This window comes from Lytechinus variegatus, chromosome 14, assembly GCF_018143015.1.
Source record: "Lytechinus variegatus isolate NC3 chromosome 14, Lvar_3.0, whole genome shotgun sequence".
Taxonomy (NCBI): domain Eukaryota; kingdom Metazoa; phylum Echinodermata; class Echinoidea; order Temnopleuroida; family Toxopneustidae; genus Lytechinus; species Lytechinus variegatus.
Genome location: NC_054753.1, coordinates 10,199,398 through 10,216,054, shown reverse-complemented (window position 1 = coordinate 10,216,054; position 16,657 = coordinate 10,199,398). Strand labels below are relative to the sequence as shown.

General features: G+C 39.0%; 1 protein-coding gene across 1 annotated transcript; it reads right to left on the bottom strand.

Moving 5' to 3' along the window:
* Positions 1 to 4,717: 4,717 nt before the first annotated feature.
* LOC121427200 (putative indole-3-acetic acid-amido synthetase GH3.10) lies at positions 4,718 to 15,112 on the bottom strand. The gene is made up of 7 exons (XM_041623474.1): positions 14,911 to 15,112; positions 12,337 to 13,362; positions 11,636 to 11,774; positions 10,052 to 10,219; positions 6,827 to 6,975; positions 6,244 to 6,347; positions 4,718 to 5,361 (listed from the first exon to the last, which is right to left on the bottom strand). Exons 1-7 carry the CDS (start codon positions 15,026 to 15,028, stop codon positions 5,137 to 5,139), a joined length of 1,929 nt encoding a protein of 642 aa, XP_041479408.1. The 5' UTR covers positions 15,029 to 15,112; the 3' UTR covers positions 4,718 to 5,136.
* Positions 15,113 to 16,657: the final 1,545 nt, after the last annotated feature.

The window sequence follows — 16,657 nt, the reverse complement described above, 5'->3', positions numbered from 1 at the left end:
ATTTTAATATGGTTCAACCCATTTGATTTTAAACCCATCTGCTATCTATATGGTTGTTTCAATATCAAACCGAGATGGGTTACCCAAGCTAATACAAATCTGGGATTTTCAATATCATACCCAGATGGGTTAGTCCAATTTTTACCCATCTGATGTCCGTATGGGAATTTCAATACCATTCCCAGATGGGTTAGTCTTGTGTTTACCCATCTGATACACTGATGGGAATTTAGATTTCATTCCCAGATGGGTCAACCCAGTCCATTCCCATCTTATTCCCGTATGGGAATTCCAATACCATACTCAGATGGGTCAGTCTAGTGTTTACCTATCTGATACCCTAATGGGAATTACAATACCATACCCAGATGGGTTAGTCCACTTTTTACCCATCTGATACACTGATGGGAATTCCAACATACCCAGATGGGTAAACCCAGTCCATTCCCATCTGACACCCGTATGGGAATTTCGATATCATACCTAGATGGGCTAGTCCTGTTTTTATCCACCTGAAACCCTGATGGGAATTCCAATGTCATACCCAGATGGCTTAACTCAATTCATTCCAATCTCATACCTGGATGGGAATTTCAATATCATACCCAGATAGGTTGACCCAGTTCATACCCATCTCACAATCGAATTGGAATTTCAATATTATACCCAGATGGGTTAATCCAGTTTTTACCCATCTGACACCCGTATTGGAATTCCAATGACATACCCAAATGGGTTAGTCCAGTTTTACCCATCTAATACCTAATAAGAATTCCAATATCATTCCCAAATAGGTTGACCCAGTTCATACACATCTCACACCCATATGGGAATTTCATTATATCCAGATGGGCCCGTTGCAGAAAGAGTTGCAATCGATCGCAACTCTAAAAATCATGCGCAACTTGATTTTCAACCAATCAACAGCGCGCATTTGGGACTTGCGTTTGATTTTTTGACTTGCGTTTAAACGCAACTCTTTCTGCAACAGGCCCCAGATGGGATAGTCCAGTTTTTACCGATCTGATATCCTAATGGGAATTCCAATATCATACCGAGATGGGTTAGTCCAGCTTTTGCCCATCTGATACCTAATGGGATTTCAATATCATACCCAGATAGGATGACCCAGTTCATACTCATCCCATTTCCCCATTGTAATTTCAATATCCTACCAAGTCGGGTTAACGTAGTTGATACCCATCCGATACCCTAATGTTACTTCCAATATCATACCCGGATGGACTAGTTTAGTTCTTACCCATTTAATACCTAATGGGAATTTCAAAATCATACCCAGATGGATTAATCAAGTTTTTACCCATCTGATACCCTAAAGGGAACGTCAATAATATACCAAGATGGGTTGACCCCAATTCATTCCCGTCTCATACCCGTGTGGGAATTCCAATATCATACACAGATGGGTTAGTCCAGATTTTGGCCATCTGATACCTGGATGGGAATTTCAATATCATACCCAGATAGGTTGACCCAGTTCGTACCCATCTCACAATCGAATGGGAATTTCAATATCATACCCAGATGGGTTAATCCAGTTTTTACCCATCTGACACCCGTATTGGAATTCCAATAACATACCCAAATGGGTTAGTCCAGTTTTACCCATCTAATACCTATTGGGAATTCCAATATCATTCCAAATAGGTTGACCCAGTTCATACACATCTCACACCCACATTGGAATTTCATTATCATATCCAGATGGGATAGTCCAGTTTTTACCCATCTGATATCCTAATGGGAATTCCAATATCATACCCGAATAGGTTAGTCCAGTTTTTACATCTGATAACCTTATGGGAATTTCAATACCATCCCCAGATGGGTTGATCCAGTTCTTACCCATCTGGTGCCCATATGGGAATCTCAATACCATACCCATATTGGTTAGTCCAGTTTTTACTCATCTGATATCATGATGGGAATTTCAATATCATACCCAGTTGAGTTAGTCCTATTTTACCCATCTGATACCCTAATGTTAATTTCAATAATCATACCTAGATGGATTAGTCCAGGTTTTACCCATCTGATAGACTTAAGGGAATTTCAATATCACGCCCTGGGGCCCGTTGCAGAAAGAGTTGCAATCAATCGCAACTCTAAAAATCACGCGCAATTTGATTTTCGACCAATCAACAACGCGCATTCGGGACTTGCGCATGATTTTAAGAGTTGCGATTGATTGTAACTCTTTCTGCAACGGGCCCCAGATGGGTTAGTCCCGTTTTTACCCATCTAATCCCTACTGGGAATTTCAAGACCATACCCAGATGGGTTAGTCCAGTTTTTACCCATCTGATACACTCATGGGAGTTTCAAAAGCACACACGGATGGGTTAACACAATTCAGTCCCATCCGCTACCAACGGCTATTCTAATGTGGGTAAATCCAGTTGATACCCATCTAAGGGAATTTTCATATCATATCCAGTTGGACAGCTACCCTTGTTTATACCCAACTGATACCCTAATGGAAATTCCAATATCATACCCAGATGGGTAAGTGTAGTTTTTACCCATCCGATCATACCCATAATATGGGTATAATCTTGGTTCCTTTGATACGGGAATCCTAACATTATGGGCCATTCAAGTAAAAGCCCATCCGCTACCAATGTTTATTTTGATGTGGCTGATACCCATTTGATACCCATATGGGAATTTCGATATCACACCAACATGGATTAGACCAGAGCACTCCCATCTGATACCCATATGGGAATTTTAATGTCATACTCATTTTGGTTAACCCAGTTAATACCCATGTGATACCTGTCTTGGTTTTTCAATATCTTACCCAGATGGGTTAACCCATTTCATAACCATATGGGAATACTATTGTCACATCCAGATGGGTTAACCCAGTTGATACCCATCTGCTAGCCATATGAGAATTCCAGTATCTTACTGAGTAACTGAGATGGGTTATTCCAATTCATACCCAAACTGATACACATATGAGTGATCCAATATAGGGCCCTGAAGGGATCCGTATCGGATTACACATTGCCCAGATATCCAAGATGGGCCATATCATTCTCGGAAGGACCCTAGGAAAGTAAAACAAACACATAAATTGCCCAAATTTTACAAGGTAGCACACAAATCTCATAAAACAACACATAATGGCCTAGTTTGTATTTAAAGAAAATCCTGCACTATGTATTACATTTGTGGCTAAATTCCATCTTTTATGACCTTAAATGACCTTTCACTGACCTGGTCACATATGTCGCTTACATTTAACTCTTTATTAGCTTTAATTTGATACCAAACATATGTTAATTCCATAAAATAAGAAAGTCATGATTACGAGGATTGTGATAAAGTGGGCGTAGCTTATGATGTTAATGAAAAAATAATGTCATATACCGTTTTGAGAATAATAATTTTCAGAATAACATGGCTCGGGCTATTTCAGCCAGTGCCATTCATAAACTCAAAATTTTACGACTCGGCCCAGGCTTGGTCTGGACCAGCGAGTTACTGAAAGCGGTAATAGAATACCAAGGCGGCGACCGTCAGTCTTTTAATATACATACCCTCAACTACAATTGTCAACAAAAAGTGTATATAATACGATATACCATCGTTTTCAAAAGACGAGATGATTTGTATTATGTTATATAAACAATTTGAACTTTGAAGACCTTAAATGACCTTTAAAGGACATGTCCTTGAATTTAATGCTATCTGATCCATACAAATACAATCGATTTTTTATTAGCTTTAATCTGATACCATAAATGATAATTCTGTAAAATATATCCAAAAATAAATAAAGAGGACTGCAAAAAACAGGCGTGGCTAGGTGGCACCATTCGGATTTTTTGAAATAGATAAACTATATTTTAACTTAAGCAAAAAACTGGATCGGATATATACCCAATTGACGGTCGTGTCAAAATTCAAAATTATGGTCATATCTACCCGACTACAACGTCATTCTTTAGTTTTAGTCAAGAAGATGTAAGTGAGTTTTCCCGCTGCGACACAGAACGAATCCAAGAACACAGTAATTTTAAATGTAAGTCAAATCACAATGAACAGCTGGGAGGCCTTTGTCGAAAATTGGCGAACCGGCACAGCAGTTTCGGAGCTAACGCCCAAACTGAAAATATGTCGTTTGTCCATCGTCAAGGACGAAATTACTCATTTGATTGACTAATTTTTGAAAAAAGCTTCTTGTTTCTGCTTTGTCATGAAGGCCATACGACAATACATTATCTCTGTTCTTGAATTCGTGGTACGTCTTGAAACCGATAACACCCTGACGACTTTTTCAGTGACGCCGCAAGTCGAATTTTCTTTAATCATAACCTCGTTAACCATTAACCAATGTAAAGTGTCCGAGTTTCTGTGGAATTTCTAAAACCATGCAGATAGACTTGTTGCTATTTGCTCTAATGATGATAATGTATCAATATTTTTTTATTTTGATGACGTCCAGACGGTCTTTAAAAATCTAGCATAGTTTTAACCAAAAGTGAGTCTATGAGCTATGTTTATACAGAAAAATATACAGCTCTTTACTCTTCTTTCGATGATCATATGGTTTATTTTGACATCTTTATGCCTATTTATTTTCCAGCATAAGTACTGACAAGTGTGGAAACATCTGAAGTAGTTTCTGATGCAAGATGAACGCGTCGCTATTTCCCCCTTTTAATAATACAGATGATCTGTTTTATCTGAATTATATTCGAAATGTGCCACACAACTTGAGCCATATCCCTATTTAATTATAAGAGTCTGAGTTTTTGCTGACTCTTTTTTTTACTGCTTTAATTTTCAGATCTGTTTTATTTCGATTTGTCCCTTTTGTAGACCCTATAGCTGTCTTTCAGCATAAAATGAACCTCCTAGAAAATTACGAGTTTCTGAAGGATTTTAAAGGCATCTAAAAAGGTGAATGCATTTCTTTGTTCTTTTATAGCATGTCTAGTGGACCTGAAGCCCATTTAATAAACTATGACAAACTTCTGATTATGGCAACTGTCGATGGTGATAGGACTCAACAACCAATCACACAATGATTGTTTCCATGGCAGTTTACCATGATAGCAAAACTGTTTAAAAAACGGATCCTTGCACTGTTGATGAAGACAGTCAGTCTTTATAGGAATGATCCAGCATCACTTGGACCATCGGGAATAGCCTGAGTTTTTGTGGTATTTTGTACTGCAGGATAGACGCGTTGCTGTTGGCCACGATATGCTCCCGAAGGGCGTCAAAGGCACTTGGAAATAGAGCATAGACGCGGGGATGTGAGATCAGTCCTTCCCGGCGAAGGCGGTCAAAGTCACCATTGCGGAGTCGAAGCTCTTCATCGATCTGTGGACAAAGAGAAGATGATTCGATTTATGTCATCATGTAACCACGAGAAAGGAAAGATTCTGAATTTATCTAGAACAACCCTGTAGGCTACTGACACTTATATATATTTCAAAGACCTACATACAGCAAAACGTTCTATAAAAAATGCATGGGATTCAAATCTATCACACACACAGAGTTACAATATGACCACTTATTAAAATGCCATGTGATGGTATTAAAAACACAAACAAGTGGAACATCCCTGACATTAAGGACTTCATTGTGCAATTCATTATTGCAACAGGCCAGCAGTGCTGACTTTGTGACTTAAAAAAACATCGGAAATACATGCCACATGATGAGTGACACTTGATCACTCTTATGTCAAGGCAGCATGAAATAAGAATCTTATACACTTTCAAACTAATCAAATTGTCAAACACTTAACCTCGGTTGTGATTTCAATGTTGCCACCGCCGCTATCGGAAAGGCAGACAAAACTATATACATACTTTTTGTGTTTATTCAACAGTTTTGTATAGGCCTACTGTGTTTTTAAATTTAAATTTGTTAACAGTGCTGTTGTTTATTTTTAAAAGTAAAATAAAGGAACAGATTAATAGACCAAACCCTGTCGAATTAGGTGTTTTGTAAATGAGTTCACAATAATAGGAATCAAGTAGGTCATCAGAGGGAGGACCTTGTCCAGGCTGGAGTTGAATTTTAACCGTTAAAATGTAAGGGAACAAATACCCATTAAAAAATCCCCCCTCCCCTTCTTTGTATTTTGTTCTGCTAAGGTCTTATTATTTTTTTTACCGGGATTCGCATTCAATATCTTGACGTAAGTCTTTATTTCACTTGAAAATGCGAAAAGCTGAGAAATAGCTAAAATACCATGATCTTTTCATCATCAGAGATATTGGGTGATGATCTTAATTTATCTCCTTCGATCTGGATGAAAATTAGATAGTACGGAGTAGTCTCATGTCCAGGTAGGTCTGAAAAATATCAAGTGAAAAGTTTAAGAAGAAAATAAAACATGAAGGATTTAAGTGTAGTAGTAAGTATATGATTATTCCGTATTTTCCTTGTTAATAATCAATGAAATAGCAAGATAATCATTGTTTTTCTTTAAATACAGCACATTCCGTAATGAGATGAAAATAATTAAAAGAAAAGGTCTGCCTAATATGCGCAAAGTAACTGTTTATATGGTCTAAGGTGTCTTTAAGAACTGCTTATTATCATTGTTATTAATAATGAAATAGTTTCAGAACTAGAAGAATGCAATAAGTTGATGTTGCGGGGTGGGGGGGGGGCAAAAGCAGACCTATGTTTTTCAAAAGACATATAGGAGGACGATCGTGAGTGGGGAGATTTATTTTTATTTTCGTTTTTGTTAAATAAGCGGGCCTTTGGTACATTCTGGGTCTGGATTTAAGATATGTAACCTCTTTTTAAAAATGAGATTCCTTACCTGTATAATCCTCGGGAACCAGCGTACTTTCAGCTACAACGAATTCAACAAAGGACGCGCCTTGCCACCGTTTCACAGCAGATTTTATAGCCTCCATTACGACATTTTGATCCAGCTTCTCGTAGATCAGATTTAACATTTGACCCGTTCTTGAAGAAAAGAAGTAATAATCAATTGACTAATACATAAATCTATCATCCTAGATGTGAAGAATTTTAATTTCTGAATATGCCTACAGCACTGGGTCGTAGTACTACAGGGGCGACGGAACGATTTTACAAGTGGGGGGGGGGGGGTGGGCTGACCAAAAGGGAAATCACAATTACATGGTCATTTTAAGGGTTTGTACACTTTTATTGAAAAAATATTGTGGTTGCTTCCGCACTGTACTGCTACTTTTAAAATGTTTCACTTTCACTACATCAATTCGGCGCCCCTAGGTAAAAACATCAATTTGGTGCCCCTTGGTAGAAGATCAATTCTATCTGTCACGCTTAAATTCGGCGCCCATAAGTAATACATCGATTCACCGCCCCCTATGTCAAACTCCAAATCGGCGCCCCTAGGTAAAAATCAAGTCGTCGCCACCTTGGTCAAATATCAATTCGGCGCCCCCTATAAATTCGGCACCTCCTATATCAAAATCCTTTTCGGCGCCCCTAGGTAAACATCAATTCGGCGCCCCTAGGTCGAACATGAAGTCGGCGCTCCTAGGTCGAACATCACTTCGGCACCCCTTAGGTAGAATGTTAACTCAGCGCCTCTGAGTAAAACATAAATTCGGCCCCCCATTTTGAACATCAAATCGGCGCCCCTAGATAGAACATCAATTCAGCGCCTCATAGGGTCGTGTGGTCCAGTGGTTAGATCATTGGACTCATAATCGTAAGGTTGTGAGTTCGAATCCCCACTCTGCCATTATCTCCACTTTGATAAAAAAAGTCACGAGAGTGATATCTGTCATCTATAAGGTCAGCCACTGTGAATGATTAACCTAGACGTAAAATGTTTCCTAGGTAATTGGTTATAAACAAGTATATCAGGAAAACGCTGTCCTGCCGAGTCCTACGGGAGTTAACATAAACAGAAACAGAAGATTAATTCGGCGCCCCTATGTCGAATTTTCAATTTGGCACCCTCTACGTCGAACATCAAGTCGGCGCCCCGAGGGCGAACGTCGATTCGCCACCCCCTATGGCGAACATCACGCCGGCGCCCCTAGGTAGAACATCAATCCCACGCCCCCTAGGTTGAAGATCAAGTCGGCGCCCCTATGTCCAACTACAATTCGACTCCCCCTATGTCGAACATAAATTCGGCGCCTCTAGGTAGAACATCAATTCAGCGCCCCTCTGTGTCGGACTTAAATTCGGCGCCCCTAAGTAAAACATAAATTCGGCGCCCCCCTTTGTAGAATATGAAGTCGGCGCCCCTAGGTCGTACATGAAGTCGGCGCTCCTTGGTCGAACATCAATTCGGCGCCCCCTACACTGTAGGTCGAATGTCAACTCGGCGCCTCTGAGTAAAACATAAATTCGGCGCCCCCTAGGTCGAATGTCAACTCGGCGCCTCTGAGTAAAACATATATTCGGCGCCCCCATGTTGAACTTCAAATCGGCGCCCCTAGATAGAACATCAATTCGGCGCCTCATAGGGTCGTGTGGTCCAGTGGTTAGAGCATTGAACTCATAATCGTAAGGATGTGAGTTCGAATCCCCACTCTGCCATTATCTCCACTTTGGTAAAAAAGTCCTGAGAGTGATATCTATCATCCATGCGGTCAGCCACTGTGAATGATTATCTTCGACGTAAAATGTTTCCTAGGTAATTGGTTGTAAACTAATTATGTGGCTAGGAGTATATCAGGAAAACGCTGTCCTGCCGAGTTCCTACGGGAGTTACCCTAAACAGAAACAGACCGAAGATGAAATCGGCGCCCCTATGTCGAACTTCTATTTGGCGCCCCCTACGTCGAACATCAAGTCGGCGCCCCAAGGGCAAACGTCCATTCGCTGCCCCCTTTGGCGAACATCACGTCGGCGCCCCTAGGTAGAACATCAGTCCCACGCCCCCTAGGTTGAAGATCAAGTCGGCGACCCTATGTCCAACTACAATGCGACTCCCCCCATGTGGAACATAAATTCGGCGCCCCTCTAATAACTCAAATTCAGCGCCCTTAGATAGAAAATTAATTAAGCGCCCCTCTATGTCGGACTTAACTTCGGCGCCCCTAAGTAAAACATCAATTTGGCGCCCACTTTGTAGAATAGGAAGTCGGCCCCCTAGGTCGAACATCATATCAGTGCCCCCAGGTCGAATGTCAACTCTGCGCCTCTGAGTAAACATAAATTCGGCGCCCCCATGTTGAACACCAAATCGGCGCTCCTAGATAGAACATCAAGTCGGCGCCTCATAGGATCGTGTGGTCCAGTGGTTAGAGCATTGTACTTATAACCGTAAGGTTGTGCGTTCGAATCCCCACTCGGCCAAAAGGCCCGAGAGTGATATCTGTCATTTATAACTCAGCCACTGTGACTGATTAACCTAGACGTAAAAGGTTTCCTATAGGTATGGATTGTATACCAGCTCGGCGTCTATCAGCAAAACGCTGTCCTGCCGAGTTCCTACGAAAATTACCATAACAGGAACAGAAGATTAATTCGGCGTCCCTAAATAGAACGTCAATCCCGCGCCCACGAGGTTGAAGATCAACTATGAACTTTGTGTCAACATGTAGAGCTTATAATTTGTGTTTACATTTGCTGCAATTATTATCATTATCATATACAAATACGTTTTTTGGGGAAGGTCATCTAATAAAGAGTTTTCATTATAATATGATTTACTTGATAAGAGAAGGTACTTATTTAATACACGTAAGTAAAAAGGGTAATCAGTAATACGTTTATGCAACAATAAAATATGACATATTAGTATCATTGCAAGGCCTCTAAAAAGGAAGAAGATAGCAAGTGCTAGCGTTAAGAATTTTATGAGTTGTCAGTGTATTTATTTTGTTAAGAGATGACATCGAATTCGCTGAATGTATATACTTCATTATGTTCATTGATGTTATTGACAATAACCCCCCACTAAATAAAAGACAGATTCTCTCCATTGAAACGGTGATACCCAACAATAATAACCATAACTAGTTGAAACAAACTCATTTCATCAAAATATGGAAACAAATAATAATTGCCCCCCCTACCTACCCATGCCTACCTGTACATGAACTTGAAGTAGGGGCAATTCTCATAGAACCCGGTAATTTTGATGACGTCACCAAGTCGGTAACGGTATAGACACGACTGCGCCTGCGTGAGTACAATCTCATAGCATCCTCCTTCCACGACTTCATCAAGCAGATAAGTCTTTGGCTGACTTTGACCACTGTAGAATAAACAGAGGTTATCACCCTCATCTTGATAAGAGTGGAAATTACAGATCTAAAGTAAACTTTTGTGGTCGTGATTTAATTGGGATCAGAGGTTCTAGAAGAGGATATTGATATGAACCATTATTAAAGCACTATATACATGCAGGGACCAAGGAAGAAATAAAATATTGCAAGTCACTCTCGGTAGACTATATTGGGTTCATGTACGTCAATTATAGACAATAGGCGATCGAAAAAAAACTCGATAATATGCACATATGTTTTCAAGAGCGATGCAAGAGTGTAAACTGTAAAAATATATGAATCAGTATTTAACGCTTAATGTTTATAAGTATAATTTATTATTTGTAATTATTTCTCGATTTTTTTAGTAGATTTAACTTGTCTTGTTATTTTGGTTTAATATTCAAATTCACTTATTGCTAGCTTGCTTCGATTAGGTAAGTCTAACTCTAATTATGTATAGGCAAAATACTTATTACTTATAAAATCACGTTGAGTGTAGAGTTATATTTTTCAATTAACGTCTTAATAATACGTGAACATTCATGATAAAATTGGTAAATTATTGTCATATCTATTTGTGTGTGAAATTGTTTTGGATTAGGGTGTGCAGAATATTCTATTCTTTTGTTGAATCATAGAAAGAGCAGCATAAAATAGTTACTTATCAGAAAATTTTAGATTTCTTTTTAGGTTTTCGGAAAATGTTAATATATTTCTCACTGTTTTATTTGTTAAGATGAACCGATCGCGTATAAATATAAATGTCAAAACTTATCATGTACGGGTAAGTGAAAATGCCCAAAGTATAATATTTGGATAAAAGATGCCTAAGATAAAAATGATGCCACTGAAAGTGGAACGATGGGGGAGCGGAATTTCGAATCACTAAATCAACTCCCCCATTAAACAAATATTTCTGTGATTGTTTTACATAATTGAATTAAATTCTTGTAACGTAATTTACTTGAGTAAAATGGATGCAAGAGAAAATAAGTTAATTTTACTTAAAACTGACAAACTTAAAAATTCTTTAAAAATTAAGATAATTTTTGCCTCAATTTTATTGACTAATTTCAAATAACCCTTTTTTTTACAGTGTAGGGGAAGCTCCTATAAGTGATCTATTTTTCCTCTTGATGAAATAAATGTAGCCAAAATATGAAAAATAAAGAGGCTAATGTATAACTTCGGACCTAGCCATCTAGACCTCTCCTTTTCGGTAATCTTCTATGTTCCACCCTTTAAGATCATCTTTCTTTACATCCTCTCTTTGCATTTTTATGATCACTAAAAGTTTGATTAATAAAATGTACTTTTCCTAGATAACAGTCGAAACTCACAATTTGTAATCGAAAATTTGCCAACCAAAGTTGTTTGAAATGAAGGACATTTTTGTTACTCACATGTCCTCTTCCTTGATGAATTCTGCGACCGTGTCGGTGGGAAGGGGAAGATAAGCAATCTCCTTCATTCTCGATGGTCCTAAACACACACCAAAGAATCCCTCGGAACAGACGTAGCCTCCGCTAAGGAACGTCACTCCTAGAAAAAATGCCATATCGATGAGGGGAAATTATTAAGATATGAAAATGATTAAGACAGCATAAATATCGAGAAGAACCTGAAGATTACATGCTTGCTGATAGCATAAAGCTGAAGCAAAATTAAGAAGCTGACACCAAAACATCGAAAAGCAAATAATTCACTAGCGCTTCACGTAAAACTTTAGCAAATGCTTGACGATGCATAATGAATAAATCAAATGAATGGCAAGGACAATTCAAATAGAAAAGCAATCGCTTAACAAACAAAAGCAAAATGATAAAAACCCACAGAACCAATTCCTTGAGAAATAAAAATATAATAAAAATGATAATTGCAACAGCTGACTCTTACATCTTGCAGTTGTTAATTAGTTTGTTTTAAGATTATACTACGAATAAATGCATTCCTATTCATTACAAATATTACTCGCAGGTCAACCCATTAGAATAGATATAACATTCTTGCGGTTTTTGCAATTTTCTATGTGTGACGATTTTGATAATTTCCCTCATTTCTTCATAGCATGATTCAATATTTGCTTGGAAATGGGCCCCCTCACCTTGACCGTACTTTGTTTCAATTTTGGACCACATGTTCGTCCGATCAATTCCAATTACGACCTGGAGACGAGGCCAGATCCTCCTAAGAATACCAGAGAATCCTTTCTCAAATTCCCTTTTCAGTTCCTTTGCCCTCCCAGGGTCTCCTCTACCCAAATCAATCAGTAGTCGCTTGCGGTTGTCGATGGGTAGTTTAAGATCCGGGTTGATAGTTCCATTCTCCAGGTCTAGAAGGAGCTCTCTCCAACTGTTCTTTAATTGCTCGATTGCGTTCTCCAAGAAGGTTAGGAAGGTCATCTGAATCGCGCCAAGATCCTTTTCCCGCAAAGCAAAAAGCAGGTGAATGTAGTTTGCCTCGTAGATGGTTTGCAGCTTGAGACCAGGTCCTGGTGTGGTGAACATCCCGTAGAACACATCTGGTATATCCATGAGGGAGGCTATTGTTTCTATCGTAGCTCCGCTGTTGGCCTTGCTCACATGGGGGTGAACGTAGAGAAAGAGTCGTCTCTGGAAAGGTCCCAATGCTGGAACATTCTCCTGAAGAGATCTCTCGGAAACAGCTCCGATGGTCCTAAAAGCAGCTATTCTACTTACATACGGGATATGCTTTGATTTTCCAGTTGTTCCTGTTGTCCGCGCGTAGGATGTTGGTGCTTTCTTGGTAATGACGTTATTTTGTCCATCCATCATCCCTTCAACGTAAGGCCGATAGTGTTCATAGGTTGTCAACGGATGGACCTTGCGGAAGTCTTCAAGGGAACAGATGGCACGAAGGTTGAACTGCTTTCCATATTCTGTGTCGCCGTTCTCACCGATGATCTTCTGAAGCAGGTCTTCTTGAAACTTACGCGGTTTCTTCCATGACTCCAAGGCGTGCTTGAACACTGAGGGCCCGGTCAGCTTGAGTAATATCACAATAAAGAGAGAACAATTGAAGACCAGGAATGATAAGTGAGGGGATGGCCGGTGACTTAGAGCCCAAAAGTAGAGCAATGAGACGCTCATGGATAAGAGGCCACCGGTACCTTGACAGAAATAAAGCCAGAAAGATAAGTTTATGAAGAACGTACTGAAATTTGACAACATTACATTACGGTCACCATGGTGACGATAAGGATGATGATGAATTGTGTTTTTGCTATTGTACAAACTAGGGGAGCCTTTTTCATGAATACGTAAACCTCACCAGTGATTTTCATTCATCACAAGCTCCTGAAATCCTTGCATCTGATTGGCTCAGAGCAAATTAGTCAATGAAAAATATCTGAAGAGATGCTTCATGAAAAACATCCCCATGTCCATGCTTTACAAGGAGCTTGATTATTTTAATCCACACTCAACATTGGAAACCTAGAAGGGATATGCACGGACCAAAGCAAAGACAATATGCTGCACGTGTGTTTCTCATATTCACAGCACGTGGCATATGCACATAGTGCCGAAGACTTTCTATAGTTTTATGGATTTAACGGGTTAATCAAATCCTTTTCAACGCTACTGATTTTTCTTTCGCGGACGAAATGTCCTTATTTTTTTTAAAATGTGCCCCCATTTTGGAAAATCCTGGATCCGCCCCTGGGTTTGGAAATGCATGTTTCACACTGGTAGGTCTTTTACAGGTGCAATGTTGCACGATGGTGCTATGGAAATTTCAAAGTTGAACCTATCAAAATTGTAAAGGGTGCAAAGTTGAACCTGTCAAGGTGTATTCAGCGTGAAATGGTGCAAAGTTAACCCTGTCAAGGCATATCCAGTGCAGTGGCGTAATGAGCCACAAATTTTGAGGGGGCACGATAATTATGGCCCATCGCTTAAAATTAATAAGACATTGCGATTGAGCAAAGCGAGCAAGCAGAAGTTTCGACACTTTTATTGCAAAATTCCAAGTTTGTGATAGATTTTGACAAATAATAGAAAAATAATAGCAAATTTCACCCTTACCCCTTTCCTTTTCTCTTTTTTTTCTGGGTCGTGCAAATTTTTTGGGGTAGGTGGGGTGTGGGGGGAGTGGAGGCAAGAGCCCCCTTGCCCCCTACCTGTACGCCCATGACCCAGTGTGAAAAGGTGCAGAACTACCTTTCAAGGCACCTCCAGGGTAAAAAGCAATACACTTTGAAGGTAAAAGCATGCATGGAACCAGCTGTCTTACCAACAAATGTGTCATTACATTTGCCACAATCAAAATGACAATCAGTAAAGTCAAATTGAGTAAGGGTAGATTTTTTTTGCGAGAGTTGTACAAAGAACAAACAACACGAGTGATTCTAGACTCAATTAACAGCGCTATCTACTTTGGACAGTGTTGTACATTTTGTGATGTTTCAAGTTTCCGGAGTATTATACTCGTTAAGTTGATGTTCAGTCACGGTATTCAGGCTAACTGATTCTATCGATATTGCTCTTTCTCTAGTATTAAATTTCAAATCTGTATTGATGTGTTTTCAACGGAAGAAAATTAAGAAATTGCATATCATAATCATTTTAATCAGCACATTACATAAACTAGCGTGTACACAATTTCACCGCGATTATAGAATTGATTATCATTTCCAAATTGGTTGTTCAGCCCTTACCGAAAATAAGACATTTCCATACACCACTGGACAAAGCTGAAGTCAAAAGATACCAAGCAGTTGCATGGAGACATAGAGCTACCACTAAAATTTGCAGGTAAAGACTCCTAGATGCCATTTTCCTCTTTCAAAATTCCAATCATGTAGCGAATGTTTCATGTGTGAACTACAAATGCAACCGGGAGGTCAGGCAACCAGTAATACGAACCGTGTAAGGTTTACCTGTTGTCAGACATGAACAAACGTAAGGAGATCAGAGTTCACCATGCCTCGATCTCAACAAACGCTTTGAAAGATAGTAATCACGAAAACAAATATCACTATACGACACGATTAAGTGTTCAGGAAGATATTATTTGATTGATTTCAAGGTAAAATCACAATTATTGCATGGGTGGGGACAGTCATAAGCACAAAGGCTTGAAAGAGGAAAGCGCTCAAGAGAGAGTACTGCCCTGAATATACATCCATATAAGTCCATATTTGAAAATTATAGTAAGAGCAAGGCCAAAAAGAAAACACATCAAGCATGTCAAGAAACATTAGAAATACTAATCAAATGATAATAACACGCCCGTCATGTATCGATTAAGATTTTTTTGTTTTACATAGATACGTATAAATACAAAAACCTGTGGAAGTAGGCCTACATACATGCAGCATAATAATTTAAATGAGAATGAAAAAGAGACCCATATTCACAACATAATAGCAATTACATGAATTAGGAAAAATGATAGATTCAAATGATGAAATAATGAAATAAAAATATCTTAAATCGAAAGGTGCTAATGATGGAATGCTGTAACTCAAACTTAAATATATTCAATATAGAAGCATAACCTATGGTTAGGGGTATATCATTCCAGGTATCTGGACCAGTATGTCTTATTGACCTATAGGCGATCAACACAGATATTGATTATGTTTATTGATTATTGTCTTTCAATATCAATGAAGAAAAATTATGTGGAATACAGGATGCGTGTAAATTTCTACACACATACACATCCCCACACACCATCGTACGCACACACACATATCCCACCCTCACACACACCCACATTCACACACGCAGTGTATGTAGATACACCAATGCTTACCAAAAAACCCATCCTAAGACACCCACACACAACCAGCGTGCGTTTATCTTCATCACTTTAAAGCATCACTCACATTGGACATGTTGGAAGACGAAGGAAAAGGGGAAAGCCCCCCAAAATAAGTTTTATTTAGGCCAGTCGTGCTCATTAATTTACCATCATCTTATGTCAATACGTATGGACTATCCGAGATACTCATTGAAAAAAAAACAGATGCATAATATGCTTCGAGGGAAACTCTAATGAAGATAAATTCGAATATGTTTTATCAGGGCCCCGTAACACAAATGTTAGCGATTAATCGCTAAATGAAATGACCAATCAAGATCCTCGTTACATGCGCATTTAGCTAAGTAGACTGACTATGAACCAATCAGAATTCTTCTTTTAAATTAGCGATCAATCGCTAACCTATGTGTGACGGAACCCTGTTGACACTTTGTGAAATATTGATGTGACTTGGACCAAAATGCAGACTGATTCCCAATAACCTCTATCCAGTTATCTGTAATCTTGAAGTTGGCTTTTCAAATCCTCATCCTTAAAAACAATTTGGCGTACGATTACAAAGTTGTGTCTTATCGGGAAATGCAAAATATTAAATTATGATCACGATTGAAATATGGAGTTTTATTTAGGTATAC